General features: G+C 41.8%; 1 protein-coding gene across 1 annotated transcript in view; it reads left to right on the forward strand.

The window, feature by feature from the left end:
- USP13 (ubiquitin specific peptidase 13) overlaps nucleotides 1-17,947 on the forward strand; it is a 115,173-nt gene that overhangs the window by 7,130 nt on the left and 90,096 nt on the right. The window contains exon 2 of the mRNA XM_045539726.1: nucleotides 15,577-15,702. Coding sequence (XP_045395682.1) covers nucleotides 15,577-15,702 — 126 coding nt within the window. The remainder of the gene's footprint in view (nucleotides 1-15,576; nucleotides 15,703-17,947) is intronic.

Genomic DNA, 17,947 nt, shown 5'->3' on the forward strand with positions numbered 1-17,947 from the left:
TAGATTTTCAACCCTTTCTACTTATTTTCGCCCCTGTTTCACCCTCCTTATAGAGTTATCTGGAGCTGCCCATCCTGGAGTCTTTTGGAAATTCTGCGGTATAAATCAGGTTGGATCTTGGCTTTCTCTGCTGCTGGCCCAGGATTCAGCTCTGTCAGCTGGTCCTTAGTCTTTTAGCACTTACCCATCTGCAGTCCAGCTTTCCAAACTTTATTGCTACAGATTCTGTTTTGAAAAGATCCCTTTACTGTCCTGTTAATGGGGTTTCAGAAAGGAGTGAGACAGATGTTTCAGTGCCAACTGCCCTGTACCCTAAGGTACCTGCTTTTCCAAAATATTAATAATAATCAGGAAGTCACTTGCTGTCTCTTTTTGACAGCAGTTAATTACCTTTAAAGTTGAACAATTTTTGGAGTTTTGGAAAGTGAGAGACAGTGCTGATCCTGTCAGGAAGGCTTTTGGGGGAAGTTAGTGTTCCCTGCTCACTGGGTACCCGTGCAAGTCTGATTCCTTCCCTCTCCTGGACCAGAGCTCGCTTAAAAGTGCTGCAGAGCGTTTCAATGCCCAGGTTGGGAGATGTGCAATGTTGTCCACTCTCCCTCCCTCTCTCTCTCTTTTTATTTTATTTTTCTTAAATTGTGGTAAAAATACACATAACATAAAATTTACCATCTTAACCATTTATAAGTGTACAGCTTAGTGGCATAGAGTACATTCACATTGTTTTTGCAGTTATCACCACCATCTGTCTTCAGAACTCTTTTTGTCTTGCAAAACTGGAGCTCTGTACCCATTAAACAGTAACCCCCCATTCTCTTCTTCCCTCCGCCCCTGGCAACCACCATTCTACTTTTTGTCCCTATGATTTGAAGTACTCATGTAAGTGGAATCATACATCATCTGTCCTTTTGTGACTGGCTTATTTCACTTGGCATAACATCCTCAAGGTCCATCCATGTGGTAGCATGTGCCAGAATTTCCTTCCTTTTTAAGACTGAATATATTCCATTGTATTAATATGTACATATCACATTTTATTTATCCATTCATCCCTTGATGGACACTGGGTTATTTCCACCTTTTGGCTACTGTGAATAGTGCTGCTATGACCATGGGTGTCACCTCTCTTTCTTTTAACATCATATCCCATTAGTCCCCAGATTCGGGTAGAGGATCCCTCCCCCCGACCCCTGGCATGCACTGTGAGGCTCAGGCTCTGATCATTTCTTGCCTGGACTCTTGCAGAAGCCTCCTAACTAATCACCTTGCTTTCCCTACTAGTCTGTCATGCTGCACTCTCATATATTTTTTAAAACATGGGTCCGATCATGTCATTTCCCGGCCTAAAAATCCTCAATGGCACCATTTCGATCTTCCTAACACAGCACATCAAATCAGTTTACCTTGTTGACCCAGCTTTCCTGCCCTCCCCTTACGTTCTCTCTGGCCCGGAGAACGTTCCGTCCTGTAGGTGCTCTGTGCTCTCAGCCCTGCGTGGGTTTGCTCATGGCCTTCCGCTGGCCTGGCATGCCTTCTCCAGACCCGAGCCCCGCTGGGGAAACCCCGTGGATCCTCTAAAGCCAGCTCAGGTGTTCTCTCTGAGGACTCCTGCCCCCGCCCTGGTCCCCCTAGCTGAGGTAGATACTTACTTTCCTTTGTTTTCACAGCACTTTGGACATCTCTGTCGTAGGTGGGATATGGATTGTTGAAGATATGGAATAGCTGAGGTCTTAGAGAATTAAAAAGAACAGAGCACTGAAAACTGTGCCATTCGTGAACCTGTGCTATTAAGCCTGTATCTTTTCTGCTTTTTTTTTTTTTAAAGATCACGAGCATATCTTGTGGAATAAAAAGTGTTATTAATAGCCAATATGGTATTTTTATTTTATCATACTATCTGAAAAGTCATAGGTTTGACCCTTGAAAACCCAGGGCAAGGTATCTTCGGTACTTGCAGAGTGTTTTATGTGTTGTGGTTCTAGATGCCCCCGGGGTGGGGGGGGGTTGGTAGCAGATCCCACACTGGGCCCCTGAGGGAGAGGACAAGAGGGCTGGTCTCTCTGCTTGTCTCCCAGGCCTCCCTCTGGGCTGCTGCTCAGTTCAGTCTTGTGATCAGATGAGGACTCCCCTTGTCCCCACACACAGGGAAAATGTGAACAGGAGCACCTATTTTTAGGGCTAGAACATCAGGGAAATGCAACAATGACCGGAATTTAATGAATCTGGACGTGTCTGTGGACTAGAGATGTTGCTTGAGGTGAAAATAAATATGAGCTTCCTGTGATAAGATTAAAAATGAAACATTTTGTTTTGTGTTAATTAGCAAGTATTAGTGCTTATTTAGAGTCAACTATGCACCCAGCACTGTGGTAGGTGCTAGAGGGGACAGAGAGGGTGTGAGTAACTGGGAGGGAAGCAGAGGACCGCAGGAGAGAAGAGTGGGACACGGATCCCTATCATAACCGAGTGTGCACTGATTTCAAGAGTCTGTTATGAATCAAACATTGGACTAGGTACTTTTATATACATAATCTCATTTCATTATGATAGTCATTGGCTTATAAATTATAGCGACTATTGTTGCCCCTGTTTTTCAGATGAGGACTGAGAGTCAGAGGGGTTAGGTAATTTGTTCAAGGACTTGTTCAAAGACTAGTGCATGACAGTGATGGGATTTAAACCCTAATGTGTCAGGAGGTTAGACCTTGCAGCACTTGCAGAATATTTTTTTTTTTTTTTGAGACAGAGTCTCACTCTGTTGCCCAGGCTAGAGTGCCATGGCGTCAGCCTAGTTCACAGCAACCTCAAACTCCTGGGCTCAAGCAATCCTCCTGCCTCAGCCTCCCGAGTAGCTGGGACTACAGGCATGCACCACCATGCCTGGCTAATTTTATATGTATATGTATTTTTAGTTGTCCCTATAATTTCTTTCTATTTTTAGTAGAGACGGGGTCTCGCTCTTGCTCAGGCTGGTCTCGAACTCCTGAGCTCAAATGATCCACCTGCCTCAGCCTTCCAGAGTGCTAGGATTACAGGTGTGAGCCACCGCTCTGGCCCAGTACTTACAGAATATTTGTTTTAAACAATGTGGTGCTTAAAATGTATGAATGGAGATTTCAGGCCTAGGAATGGTTGGTAAAATCTAGAAGAGTTACTGGCCTGGACAACTAGATGGGATCTAAATAGGTGGCATTTTGGAGGAGGTGGAACCAAGCTTGGCATGTATGTGAGGGAGTAGACTGTCTTATGGAAGAGAGGGATCCTGGGAGACCTCAACAAGGTTGAGTGCTCTGTGGGTGGTAAAGGAGGTTGGTTTTCATAAGGTTAGGAGCAAGTGAACAGTATGAAGGTGGTGGTCATTTAACGGTGCTGTCCTGGAAGTGGAATGAGAAACAGGAGGCTACAGGCAGCAGAGGAGAAAGGAATTTATGTATTGTATCCTTTGTGTAAAACTGCTGAATCGGTCCTTTGGCTGTGCCATTTGGGCAGGTCCCGCCATGGACTCTCCAGCCTGAGCTTTGGAAGGAGCCTCAGTTGGTGTGGGTTCTCTCTCCAGGTCCCCAGTTTTGTTGCTAGACACAAGTTGACTAGGGTGGGTGGACTGTGGGGGCTTCTGAATCTTATAGCTACTTCGCCAGTGTCTTGGAGCCAGGGCCTTGGGCCTTGCCAGTTTTCGTCAGGGAGCTGTCAGCCTGGAGTGGCCACCTCCCAGGGACTCTAGCTGTCCTTTCGCGTTTGGGGAGTGGAGCAGTGGTGGTGGGGGTAGAGGGGGGCTGCCAAATCCTCTCACCTCCCCTGCAGGAAAGCCTGGCAGGGCGCTTGGCACAGGTTACTTACTTGGGTGGGGTGGCTCTCCTTGGCCTGTCCCTCCTGTTTTCCTTGAATGAAACAGCCTTGAAAAAAAAGAAGGAACTGCTCTTTTCCTCAAGCCCCCACGACAGTGTGTGCTTGCCGACATCTGCCCACCTGGCTCCTGCCACCAAAATGACGTCTGCTTCTCAGTTGCACCAGGCAGCATGTGGGGGGCCAGACTGGTCTGGGTTCAAATCCACCCCCTCTTACTACTTAGTAGTCACATAACTTCAGCAAATGCTGTAATTGCACTGAATGTCTCCGAGCCTTGGTTTTCCCCTCTGTAGTACCTACCTTACAGGGTTGCTGTAGTCATGGCTGCGTCTTAAGCATTCCTTATTGCTGTTCTCCCTGGAGCCCTCCTCTCTCTGGCTCTCACTTTCTAGCCAGGGGATCTGTGGCAGAAGGTGCTTGCCATTTTCTTTGGGGTGTGGTGGGGGGATCCCTCTGAGAAGAAGGTGACGTGGCATTTATGGGGTCTTAGGGCTGCCAAAGAAAGACATCTTTTGCTTGGTAATTCTGCAGGGGCTGGGCCCTACAGTGAAGCCATGGGCATGGGTATTTGCCAGCCTCTTTGTGGGGAACTGTGCTCAGGACTCTTATTCCTACTCAAATTCAGCTCAGAGAGATGGGCTTTTATGGGCGAGCCTGGAAACCCAATCCTCAGGTTTAACACAGTTTATCAGGGGAATTACATCCTGAAGAAAACCATCTCTTTTTAAAAATAAAATAAAAATAAGAAAAGACTATAAAAGGTTGCACTGTTGACAAGGTGGTTTCACATTTTATTTCTCTGGGTATAAGTGGGAAACTTGAAGGTGCTCAGCTCAGAGTCGTCATCCGCCATTGGTTTTCCTATTGCCCATTTGTCCTGTGAGCCTCGTTGTGGCTGCCTCAGCCCTTCCCCAGCTGTGGCGGGCGACAGCGTCCTCATCACTCAAGAGGACGGATTCGGTTTTATGCTTAGGAAAAAAGTTACTATAATAGATGATGCCTCGGTGGAACGGTAAATTTATAGTAGAGTCAAAACCTAGTTGTTCGGACTCTGCCATTAGCTGTTTGGGACCAGGCTGTGCAGTCCTAAGGCGTAGGAGTCCTCTGCAGAGAGGAGTACTTTGGAAGTCGGAGCAAGCTGGAAGAATCATTGCATCAACATTTCTATTTTTTCTTAACATTTCATGGCCACAAGCATGATTTATCAGTGTTTATCAGAGAGGCTACACTCCCTTGGCATTATACGCATTTGTTTTGTCTACTTAGTTTATGTGGACAAATTTACTTGGCTAGATTTGCTATCGAAACCAGGGTGTTAGATCTTGCAACTATTGTATTGGTAATTTTGTTTCACTGGTGGCCTGTTTGCGTTATTCCCTGCTATCCAGCCTGTTTTCTCACAGTGCTTTGTCTCCGTTATATGTCCCTTTTCTGTGTGTTGGATGCCTGCTGCGCTTGGTCGGCAACTTTGTTTTACTTTCTTACTGCACATTTGCTTCTCATCTGCATATACTTAATTTTTGCATTTTACAACTCTTGTCTGGTTTGCTCTAAAAGCCAGAAGGTCTTGGGGATCTGTGCTGTGGTTACTGGAATAGTCATGTCTGCCATTCAGATATGGAAGTACCTGAGAGGTTGAATTAATAGGTAGATGGTTGTTCCATGAAAGTGAGTTGAGCAGGGAGAGGGGATGGTCTCATGGAGTCATAAGTCAAACTGTTTGGAGTTGTCCTTGGTTCCACCCTTTTCCACGCTTCTCTACGTCTAATCCATCTTCTGTGCTAGCTGGGCTCTATCCTAACATTGTATCCTGAGTCTGCCCAAGAGTTCCCATCTCTGCTGTGACCCCCTCTTCTCTTTTTCCTGCCACCGCCGCTAGGCTAAGCCACCATCTGGCCTTGTTTAGGCAAAGGCTGTCTAGAAAAACCTTCTGTGAATGATGGATTTGTTTTGTGTCTGTGCTGTCTGGTGGGGGAGGGTAGCCACTAGCCACATTTGGCTACTGAGCACTTGAAATGTAGTCAGTGCAATTAAGGAACTGAGTTTTTAATTTAACTTTTTTTTTTTTTTTTTTTAGACAGAGTCTCAATCTGTTCCCTGGGCTAGAGTGAGTGCCATGGCATCAGCCTAGCTCACAGCAACCTCAAACTCCTGGGCTCAGGTGATCCTTTTGCCTCAGCCTCCCGAGTAGCTGAGACTATAGGCATGCACCACCATGCCCGGCTAATTTTTTTTTTGTATATATTTTAGTTGTTTGGCTAATTTCTTTCTATTTTTAGTAGAGACGGGGTCTCGCTCTTGCTCAGGCTGGTCTCGAACTCCTGAGCTCAAACGATCCGCCTGCCTTGGCCTCCCAGAGTGCTAGGATTATAGGCGTGAGCCACCGCTCCCGGCCCTTAATTTAACTTTTAAAATGTAATATCCTCATGTGGCTAGTGGCTACTGTATTAGATATACGGGTCTGGAATATATAATAGCTTTTTTTTTTTTTTTTTTTTTGAGGCAAGGTCTCACTCTGTTGCACAAACTCAGCCTCCAAAGTGCTGAGATTACAGGCGGGAGCTGCCAAGCCTGGCCAGTGATAGCCTCTTAACTGCATGTACTCCTTAATCCTCCCCATAATTCTTCCGCAGTAGCCAGAGTGATCTTTGAAAAATGTAGCTGGTATCGTGGCACTTCTCATTTTTAGAGCCCCCCCCAGTGGCTTTGCCTGCTCAGGAGCTGCCCAGCTCTCCCCATGCCTGTGATGTCTCCTCGAGCTGCTCTTTGCAGCCCTCTCCTCCTCCTCTCCTGCCCCCTCCTCTCTCTCGTGCTACTCCAGCATCCCGGCTTGCTTTCTGTTCTTTGAAGGAGTAGCCAAGCTTTTTCTGGGGTTGTGGCCTTTGTGCCTGCTGTTTTGTCTGCCTAGGTGCACTTTGCTTGCCTGGTCATTCATCCTTGAGATCTCAGCCTCCCAGAGAGTCCTCCTCACCTGGCTGTATAAAGACCCCAAGCTCTCAGGCTCCTCTGATCACTGCTGGAAATTATCTTCTACCACTCCTCCTTATTTTTGTCTTGCTTTCCTAGCATGTACATGTCATTAGGGCACCAGCCTTGCTAGTGTCTCTGCTGTCGTCCTGCCCCACTCCCCCATCTCCTTCCCTTGCCCCCTGGAGAAGACATCTTAGCCTCATTCTCTCGCAGGGCTTCTTTTCCATTCTCTACACCGACCACTCCCACTCGCTTCTGTAAACGTGGGTGGCGGCCAGCTGGGGTGCAGTGTCCCTGAGTAGTTTCATTTTTCTCAGTTGTAATCACAGTCTCATTTGCCTCCCTGAGACTACACTCTTCATCACCTCTATTTTACTTGTGTGTTCCCAAATTTCCTCAGCTACAAATCTCAATATAATCTCTTAATTATTGCCACCACACTTTACTCTGAGTAGCAAGGGTAAGGCTGTGCAGTTGGGTCGCTGAAGCCTAATGGAAGCCAAGTTTAAGAAAAGGGCACACTTGAAAGACTGTTATATTCCGTACAAGTACATTTGGGTTCTAAATACATTCAGTTAAGAAAAATTTTATTTATTTTTTAATTAAAAAATGAATCCATGTTCCTGAAGAAAAATTAGAAAATTCCAAAAGACAGCAGGAAGGAAAAAAAATCCCACATTATCTCCCCATGCCTAGACAACATCATATACCAGGCAGGTGTACACACTGGATATAACATTGTCCATATTGTTTTCTTACCTGCTCTCTTACTCAAAATACCATGTACATCTTTTCCTATCCATAAATACTCATCCACAAGTCAATTTTGAATGGCTAAAGAATGTTACATTTCCTGGATGTACCCTAAATTATTAAGCAAATCTGTTCTTGGTTGTTGGGGTTACTTCCTTTTCATGATTATAAGCAGTTAATTTAGTTAATTTCTTTTTTTCTTTTTTAAACAGTCAATGTTTTGCAAAATATTGTGTTCTTGTCTTCTTCATCTTTCTTTAGCAAGGGCGTGTGAGTCACAGTCTTCCCGTGGTGTTAGTATGTAATTTGTCCTGGACGTGGATTTGTTGTGACTCCATCTACCTACATCATGTTTCTCTTTGCGGCAATGACCGCTTGTTTTCCACAGGAGACACTGTTCTGTAGTTATAAAAACAAGTGTTACGCAGCTACCCTGTTTCCTGAGTGCATTGCTCACACACGCTCACTCTCCCTTCCTGTCTTCCAGCGGGGAAGCTGGTCTCCAAGAAAACACCATCGTAAACAGTTCTCTGCAAACCAGCTGATTGCCAGTGTGTAGTGTATTTTTATTTAAAATGACTGTTCACTTGCTACTCTGAAACATGTTGTAACCTTGACCTTTATTCTGGCCACTGTTTTAAAATTCTTTTAAATGGCAGGCAATATATTAATAAAAGGAGTAATTTTGTCCTTGATGTTACTTCTGAATAGAATGTAGGGTAACACAATGTAAAATAATAAATGAATTTATATATATTGAAATGCATTGAAGCGTGGGTTTAACAACACATGGGCTTCTGATGCTGCTTCTTTCTTTTGTGGTTTGATCGTGGGGTGGGAGAAGCTGTCAAAAGGAGTCATTATAGAGCCCTGTGTGGTATTTGTTGCCTTCCTGGTGATTGCAGGTGTCGAAATATTCTTGCATCTTGGTCAAGTTTCTCTTTAGTACATCATGAAAATGATCCTTAGAATCCTATTTAGCTTAGAGTATGCAGAGAACTGTTTATTGGTCATTCTGGGCTGGATGCTTTCTGAGAGTGGGAGCCGGATAGCGTCCAGGGTGGATGGGGGTGTGGAAATGGCAGCTGCCATCCTGAAGAAACACGTGGGGCTGGCCTGGTTACAGCCTGTAGGAGAGCTGGGGCAATGGGGTTCAAGAGTCCAAGCTGCTAAGAGTGACATTAGCCAAACAAACCTGAAAAGCTAGTGTTCCTGCTGGTGCCCCAGGCTGTTTTTCTATCCATGACCATCAGTTTGATTTCGATAATCTCCGTTGTTTAGTTTTGCCAAATGCTTTAAATAGAACCTGTACTGTGAAATATATTAAATTCAGGGGCATTGAAGAACGAACGATTTGAGAGAGAATGAGAAATAATGATACAAAATTGTCATTCATTTCCACAAATGTTTGTTCAGTCCTGCCCTGTACTGGGTACTGTTTTTAGGATTCAGTAATGAATATGACACAGTTATCCTACCCTCAAGAAGTAAATGTGTGGTTCAGCTTCTGAATGTACTGGCCCCAAATGAAGGAAGCTTGGGTTTCTCGCAGCCACAGGTTTCAATGAGCATGACGCTAACAATTGTGAAGTGATAGTGGATTTGGGGTCAAGGACCATCAGAACAGAAGCTGAGCAGGGAGATGTGGGAATCATTCATGAGCAGAGACTGGCAGGGTGTGGGATCTGGGGAGCAGCTGCAGTCTTGTGTAGCCGGTGTTGATGTGGGCTGCTCCGACCGAAGGCTGGAGCCCTGACCTGTGTCCTGAAGGTCCTTAAGGTGACACTTTCTGGTGACACTCTTTGACTTGGGGAGAGTTCACCTAATCCTAGACCAGTGCTACCCAAAGCGTGTCAGCTGACTGGTGCCAAGAGATAAATGCCAACATCGAGAGTAGTGTTTAGAGATTTCTATAGCAACTTGACATTGCAGCCACATCCCAGTACATGACCTGAGAATTGGTTTGCCCAGGATATAGACCCATTTGGGTTTTGTGGAACTTATAACATGTATGTGAATACATCCGCATCTGGCAGGAGCTGTGAACTAGTCACCTGCGGTGAGACCACGCATTCTTCCTTAATGGGTACAAATGAAACTAAACAAAACCCAAAGCAAAACAGCCTCTTCATGACCCCAGTTGGAGAAGCACCACCCTAGAGCAAGCAAGAATGCAGTGGGAGGTGAGGGTGTGGGCAGGAATGGAAATCAAGAACTTAAATAAATATAAAATTGTTTATCCCATTCCAGTTTCATTTCAGACCTTTGTCAACGCGCCAACTTCCCGTCCCCTCTTCCCCTCCCCGACTCGTCATCAGCATGTGTTCTTTGTTCATTAACGTTATTTTTCTATACAGATTTATATGCACATTATACACCATTCTGTACATATTCTCCATATACATACACACAATTCATAAATTTAACATTTTAAATAATGTTACAGTATTTCATTGTGTTTACATGCCACAGTTTCTTAACTCCTCTATGTAGGGCCATTGCTTCATTTTCCTGTTATAAATAGTGTATCTGTGAATATTTTTGTACAAAAATTAGGGGTTTTTTTTTGGTTCCTGAAGTCTATACCTAAAGGGGAAATACCGTGTCAAAGGGTCATGGTTTTATTGCTGTCTAGAATGACTGAATCAATTTATATTGTAGGAGGGGATATACAGGTTTTCTTTGTGGCTTCAGGCTGTGCCTGATTTTAATAGTTTTTCCTGGTTTACAAGGTATATATATACTCATGTCTCAAGATCGTTTTAATATGCTTACTTCAGGAAGTTGTGAGGATGTGATGATTTGATTTTGAATACTTTCTCACATTTAAAACCCAATGGTCTTTTACATCAAAATAAAATTAAAAACAAAACAACACAAAAATATTTTTTTACTAAGTTGAACCTGAATGTTGACATCTTATAATTTTATCAGTTTTTACATAGTTTGCATATAAGGTTTTATTCATTATACTTTACATCTTTAACATTCTGCTGTTTTTCTACTTGTTTCATTACATTGTGTGGTGCAAAACGTGTTCACCAGTGTTTACATTTTTATACTCAACCAAATCATCTCTGATGATATCCTTTATTTTCTTGACCACAAATTATTTTCCCTTTCACAAATGGGATAAATATGTTATTCTGCTCTTTTCTGGTTTTTTAACAGCTTATTTCTTGGATCTGCCTGGACCTTATTACAGTGTTTGGTATAAGATGAGGATCTAGGCTAATTTTCTTCTATACTGATGTAATTATCCCAGTAACTTTTATTAGTAATTCTTTTCCCCATTTTTGTGTTTCTTATGTTTTGACATTTATTAAGTAATTGTCATAGAATGAATATATTTCTGGAATGTCCATTCTTATGCTACCATTTTAAAAAACTTAATACTATGTGAATTTCATTTGTAATCTATTTTAATATAATAGTGCACTTCTATCACCATTACTCTGAAAAAGTATTATTTTGTATTCTTTCCCCTGATTCTCCCAGTTGCGTTTTACTGTCAACTGGTGTAGTTCTCTAACCTGCCTGATTTCTTGGCTGCACTTTGGGCCACATGGGGGCAAGTGCTTTACCATGCTTTCTGGGGTAGTGATCTTAGTGGGAGTGTGACTGGGGCTGGTTAATGAGAAGATGAGTTGACGGTTTGAAACTCTGAGTCAGTTAGCTTAGCTTTGATCCCGGGCTATACGCCAGTGCCTGTGCTTTGGTCATAAGGGAATTGGGAGAGATTTATCAACATAGACTTGTCATCAGGATTGAAAGAAGTTATTCAGAGCACATGCCATGGATATTGACTTTGTGAAAAAAAGTATAGTACAGGACCAATGTTTAGACGTTAATAGGGCAAGAGAGAAGAAAGCATAGCTTGTTAGATTGGGATGTGTTTTCTATATGTGGTAGCTTTGAAAGAGTTTTCTGTCTTAATGTGTCCTGAAGTTTTAGAGCTGCAGGCCAGTCTGTTGGGCAGTCCCTCCGTCCCAGCACTGCCAGTGAGGAGGGGCATGTGCTGCCTCGGAGGACAGTGTGCGTCTGATGGAAGGAAGATGCTTGTGGATGTTCATAATAGATACCTTCCCTCTGTGGCCATTCCTTTCTGGGTGTCAAAACATTTTTCTCTTCTTTTAAAATTTTTTTTTTTTTTTTTTTGAAACAGAGTCTCGCTCTGTTGCCTGGGCTAGAGTGAGTGCCGTGGCGTCAGCCTAGCTCACAGCAATCTCAAACTCCTGGGCTCAAGCAATCCTCTTGCCTCAGCCTCCCGAGTAGCTGGGACTACAGGCATGTGCCACCATGCCCGGCCAATTTTTTTTTTATATATATATATTTTTAGCTGGCCAGATAATTTTTTTCTATTTTTAGTAGAGACAGGGTCTCGCTCTTGCTCAGGCTGGTCTCGCACTCCTGACCTCGAGCGATCCGCCCGCCTCGGCCTCCCAGACAGAGGGCTAGGATTACAGGCATGAGCCACCGCGCCCGGCCTAAAATTATTTTTTTTTTGAGACAGAGTTTCCCTCTGTTCCCTGGGCTAGAGTACCATGGCCTCAGCCTAGCTCACAGCAACCTCAGACTCCTGGGTTCAAGCGATTCTCCTGCCTCAGCCTCCTGAGTAACTGGGACTACAGGCATGTGCCACCAGGCCCGGCTAATTTTTCTATTTTTAGTAGAGACTGGGTCTTGCTCTTGCTCTGGCTAATCTCGAACTCCTGAACTAAAGCGATCCTCCCGCTTCAGCCTCCCACAGTGCTAGGATTACAGGCGTGAGCCACCTCGCCCAGCCTAAATTTTTGATTTTGAGAAAGGGTCTCACTATGTTGCCCAGGCTGGTCTTGAATTCCTGGCCTCAACAGATCCTCTTGCCTCAGCCTCCTAAAGTGCTGGGATTACAGGCATGAGCCACCACACTTAGCCAAGAATTTTTCTCTTTGATGGTGGACTTTATGACTATATTAAGCGACTCCAAAAACTGAGAATGAATGTTTGGCATATTAAGTTTCTATCAAATTCCCTAATAAGTCAAACTCTTGATAATGAAATTAGCAAAGACTTTATGATTATCCTAGAAACTACTACATAAACTCTTGCATTATAGAGCAATTCTGTATTTTTCTTAAGAAAAATCATGCCCTTGAATATGTTTCTTCATTTTTGCTTGCTAATTTCTTGGTTCTTCCACTAGTTGCCTAATTTTTTTTTCTTACAGATTAATATTTGTTATCCCTGGCCTGTGTGGCTGTCACACTTGCTTATTATTCCTTCTGCTTGTTTTGTCCAATTATAAAATGATTGAGATAACAGGGTGATGATGATTAGCCCATAATAAATAATGACCAATGTTTACGTAATGCCTTGCAGTACAGAAAGCACTTTAATGTGTTTCGTTTACTTTAAACTTCATGCTCCCTCTGAGGTGAGAATTATTGCTACCACTTTGTTTAAGGAGGAGAACACTGGAGCCCAGAGCCGGGGATGACAACCTGCCTCAGGCCACAGAGATAGTTGGTGACAGTGCAGACCTCTGTTACAAATCCCATATTTTCCATGGTGTATCTTCTGGTTTGAATTCTTTGGTCAAATTATATTTTATTGAAGGAGAATGAAACTGTTATTTTTTTGGATCACAATATATGATACTTAATTTAATGGGCTTAATGAATAATTGATCGTGTACTGATGCAATATTTTTTTTCTTAAGGGTTCCATGCCAAAGAACATGTTTATTTAAAAAAAAATCTTTTGAAAATAACTAATCTATTAATCAAATGAATGTAATGTGTTTTCTCTAGTTAAAGGAATTTTCTAATTTTATTCAAATGATCTCATTTAAAGGGAAAAAGTTATCCACAAGCACAAGTTATGTATTATAATTATGGGTTTTTGGATGCTATTTTGTAGTCACATGTTAAAAGTTTCATTTGCAGGTATGTGTTGCTAGTATACAAAATTGCAATTGACTTTTGTCTATTAATCTCTAGCCTATGACCTTGCTAAATTCACTTATTAGTATTACTAGTTGTTATTTTCACTAGTTTATAGATTCCTTAGTATTTTCCATATAGACTATATTGTTGTTAACAAATAGAAACCATTTTACTTTTTTCTTTGTGATCTTAATATGATATTAATATCTATTATTTGTTTATTTATTTAGCTTTATTTTGCAATGTATATACTACAGCAAGAGGCACATATTTGAGTTAATGCTGTTAAATGTTTTCACTGGGACAGGACTTCTTTATATCTTGGCTTATAAACCATAGATACAATGTTAAAGAATTGTGTTGTCAGAAATTTTAAAAAATTTAGTTACTAGATCTTTAGTTATTGGAACTTTAAGCAATTATTTTTTTGTATATTTGTAATGAGCATCAATGTCTTTTGTTATTATAATTTGTACTCTATTGAAATGCAGTGTAAGGAGCTAGGCATGGTGGCTTATGTCTGCAAATCTAGCACTTTGGGAGGTGGAGGTGGGAGGATCACTGGAGACCAGGCTGAGCAATAAAGTGAGACCTCATCTCTATAAAAAATAGAAAAATTAGCCAGGTGTGGTAGCGCACACCTGTAGTCCCAGCTATTTGGGAAGCTGAGGCGGGAGGATCACTTGAGCCCGGGAGTTTGAGGTTGCTGTGAGATATGATGATGGCGCTGCACTCTAGTTTGGGTGACAGAGAGAGACCCTGCCTCAAAAAAAAAAAAAAAAAAAAAAGTGGTGTAAGGAAATTGTAATGCGTTTGTTGGCAATTTTGACAGGGATTTCAAAGTTAGGTTTTTCATTATTTGGAGGAGTGAGACTAACTGTAGCTTAATAAAATCTATTTCCATGGAGGAAAAGATGGCTAATTTTATAGCCTATGTTTACAGAGAGGCAGGTTAAGCAGAGTGAGAAAAAAGGAGAGATGAAAGTTGGACAGAAAATCAGGTATCTAAAATGTAAACAGTATCTTTGACTGTTCATTTTAGGAGCGTGTCTTTAATTAATATTATGTGCTTTGAAATGTGGCCTAGAGGAATAAAAAGAAAAATAGGTTCAAATCTAAGTCTGACACTTCCAAGCTGTGTGAACTTGGGCAAGTGACTTATCCTTAGTTTTTTTTAAAACCGTACAATGGAAATAATAATAAGCAGCTTGCAGGCATTAGAAATAGTACATGTAAAGTACCTGGCACATATCAGACATGCAATAATATTAATATGTAACTATGATTATTATAGGACTCCATCTTTATTATTTACTTATTTTTATTGCAGGCTGAGTATCCCATATCCAAAATGTCTGGTCCCAGAAGTGTTTTGGGTTTTGGATTTTTTTGGATTTTGGAATATTTGCATTATACTTAATTATTAAATTACAAATATAATTTCAAAATGTTCTAAAATCTGAAACTTTTTGAGCACTGACATGATGTTCAAAGGAAATGCTCACTGGAGTGTTTCTGATTTAGGATTTTTAGATTAGGGATACTCAACGTGTATTTATTTATTAAATTGTTATGATTTATTAATGGATTCCCTAAAACACTATGTGTCACCAAAGGTAGGGAACAATATCTTTGAAGAACCCTGTCCTACTAAAAAGACCTAAAACTTTATGTTCCTGGAGACTTGAACTGATGACTGAGGAAGAATGATAATAAAATATTAGAGTGATGGTTATATTGGATCACTGTCAACCTTCTTCCAGCCCTCTTCTCCTAGCCCATATTAGAGATTCAGACAAGCATGTTTATTTCCGAGGGCCTCTGAGGATCTCACCGGACTGAACGTAGCCAGCACTTGGTACACGGAGTGCTCAGCTGTCTAGGAGCATCTGGACCTCAGGGCTGGGGTGGAAGCTGCCACTGCAGGTGTTTGTGGAGCTGTTGGAGGGTCACTGATGGTGACTGCAGGAGCAGTGGTGGCCCTTTGCCAGGCTTTGTCTTCATCATTTGCCTTCCTTCCCCTTCCTTTTTCTATATCTAGACTACTTGGCTAATGTTGTACTCTGTCTCTTCCTTCTAGAATTCTGAAGGTGGACTCTATGTATGCATGAATACATTTTTGGCCTTTGGAAGGGAACATGTTGAAAGACATTTTCGAAAAACTGGACAGAGCGTATACATGCACCTGAAAAGACACGTGCGAGAGGTGAGATATGCACTTTTGTAGAACTGGCCTTGCTGTCTTTCCTGTAACATTGTCTTGGTGTGTTTTATCACGGGGAGATTTTACTATGTCCACGTAACTTCTGATTTTCTTGGATGATGGGAAACAAAAGCGGCACTGTTTGCAGAAATTCAGATTCCCCAAACCTTATATTAACCAGTTTTATTCTTCTTCCTCTAGCCCTCTGATTGGAGTTTTTAAGACATGTGTTGACTGATTGAGAAAAAAAATTAAAGTTAAAAAATACAGAAAATAAAGCCAGTGACACTTAGGGATCCAAAAATCAGAAATAAAAAGCATTTGGATGTTTTTTTCTTCAGATTTTTTTTTTTTAAGTGAGAGAAAATAGAGTTTCCCTAAAAGTTCAAGTTCCTTTTGTTCCCCTTCCTCCTTAGAAGTAACTACTGCTGTGAATTTGTTTCTTATTTTCATGCATGTCATTATATTTTATTAACAAATGTGTATTCATGAAGAGTATATAGTATGAATTTATATATTTTAAAGATGTAGAGAGATGCTATTATATTGTTAGTTACAATTCTGCAAAGAGTTTTCCCTCTCAGTGATGTTTTTGGAATCTATCCCATGTTGAGATACATCTGGATGTATTTAATTCATTTTAGTTGTGGTTTGGTATTTCATTTTATGAATACTTTGCAATTTATTCTGTTCTCCTATTGATGAACATTTAGATTGTTTCTATTTTTTGCTACTCTGTTTTATTTATTCTATTTTTGCTGCTCTATCTATTTAGTCTCCTATTGATGAACATTTAGATTGTTTCTATTTTTTTGCTACTCTAAACAATGCAACAATTAATGTTTTTGTACACTTCTCTTGGGAGTACATATACAAGATTTCTTTAGGAAATACATCTATAATAGAAGTAGTCTTGCTGGCTCATGAATGTGCTTATCTTCATTTTTACTGGATATTGCCAAATCTCTCCCCAGGGTGATTGTACCAATTTACACTTCTATCTGCAGTGATTATGAATTCCTGTTTTCCCACAGCCTCACCAACCCTTTGTCAGAGCTCTAATTTTTGCCAATCTAATGGTTATGAAGTGGTATCTAAATATTTGGCATTTTCTTCTTTGGAGGTTGAACATCTTTTTATGTTTATTTTCCATTCTCTTTTCTGATTTGCCTACTTACGTTTTTTTCCTGTTTCTCTATGGGTTTATCTTTTTCTTGTAAGTTTGATGAGTTCTTTTTACATTTGAGATACCAAACCTTTGTCTGTTATATACTAAATTTTCTTTTACTTTGTTTATGAATTATTTTGTAGAATAGAAGTTCTAATTTTTTTTTTTTGAGACAGTCTCGCTCTGTTGCCCGGGCTAGAGTGAGTGCCGTGGCATCAGCCTAGCTCACAGCAACCTCAAACTCCTGGGCTCAAGCGATCCTCCTGCCTCAGCCTCCCCAGTAGCTGGGACTACAGGCATGCGCCACCATGCCCGGCTAATTTTTTTTTTCTTTTTTTTCTTTTTTTTTTTTTTTTTTTTTTTGAGACAGAGTCTCACTTTGTTGCCCGGGCTAGAGTGCCGTGGCGTCAGCCTAGCTCACAGCAACCTCAGACTCCTGGGCTTAAGCGATCCTACTGCCTCAGCCTCCCGAGTAGCTGGGACTACAGGCATGAGCCACCATGCCCGGCTAATTTTTTTGTATATATATTTTTAGTTGGCCAGATAATTTCTTTCTATTTTTAGTAGAGACGGGGTCTCACTCTTGCTCAGGCTGGTCTCGAACTCCTGACCTCGAGCGATCCACCCGCCTCAGCCTCCCAGAGCTAGGATTACAGGCGTGAGCCACCGCGCCCGGCCTTTTTTTTCTATATATATTTTTAGTTGGCCAGACAATTTCCCTCTATCTTCAGTAGAGATGGGGTCTCGCTCAGGCTGGTCTTAAAAGATCCACCCGCCTCGGCCTCCCAGAGGGCTAGGATTACAAGCGTGAGCCACCGCGCGTGGCCCTAATTTTTTTGTAAAGAGATAGTGTCGTGGTTTGTTGCCCAGGCTGGAGTGCAGTGGTATAATACTAGCTCAATCCTGGGCTCAAGTGATCCTCCTGCCTCAGCCTCCCGAGTGGCTGGAATTATAGGCATGAGCCATCGTACCTGGCCCAGAAATTTTAAATTTTGATATAGTTAGATTTATTAAACTTTTTCTCTCATGAGTTGTGCTTTTTGTATCTTGTCTAAGAAATTGTTTCCCAACTCAAGGTCA

This window comes from Lemur catta, chromosome 1 (assembly GCF_020740605.2).
Source record: "Lemur catta isolate mLemCat1 chromosome 1, mLemCat1.pri, whole genome shotgun sequence".
NCBI classification, from domain to species: domain Eukaryota; kingdom Metazoa; phylum Chordata; class Mammalia; order Primates; family Lemuridae; genus Lemur; species Lemur catta.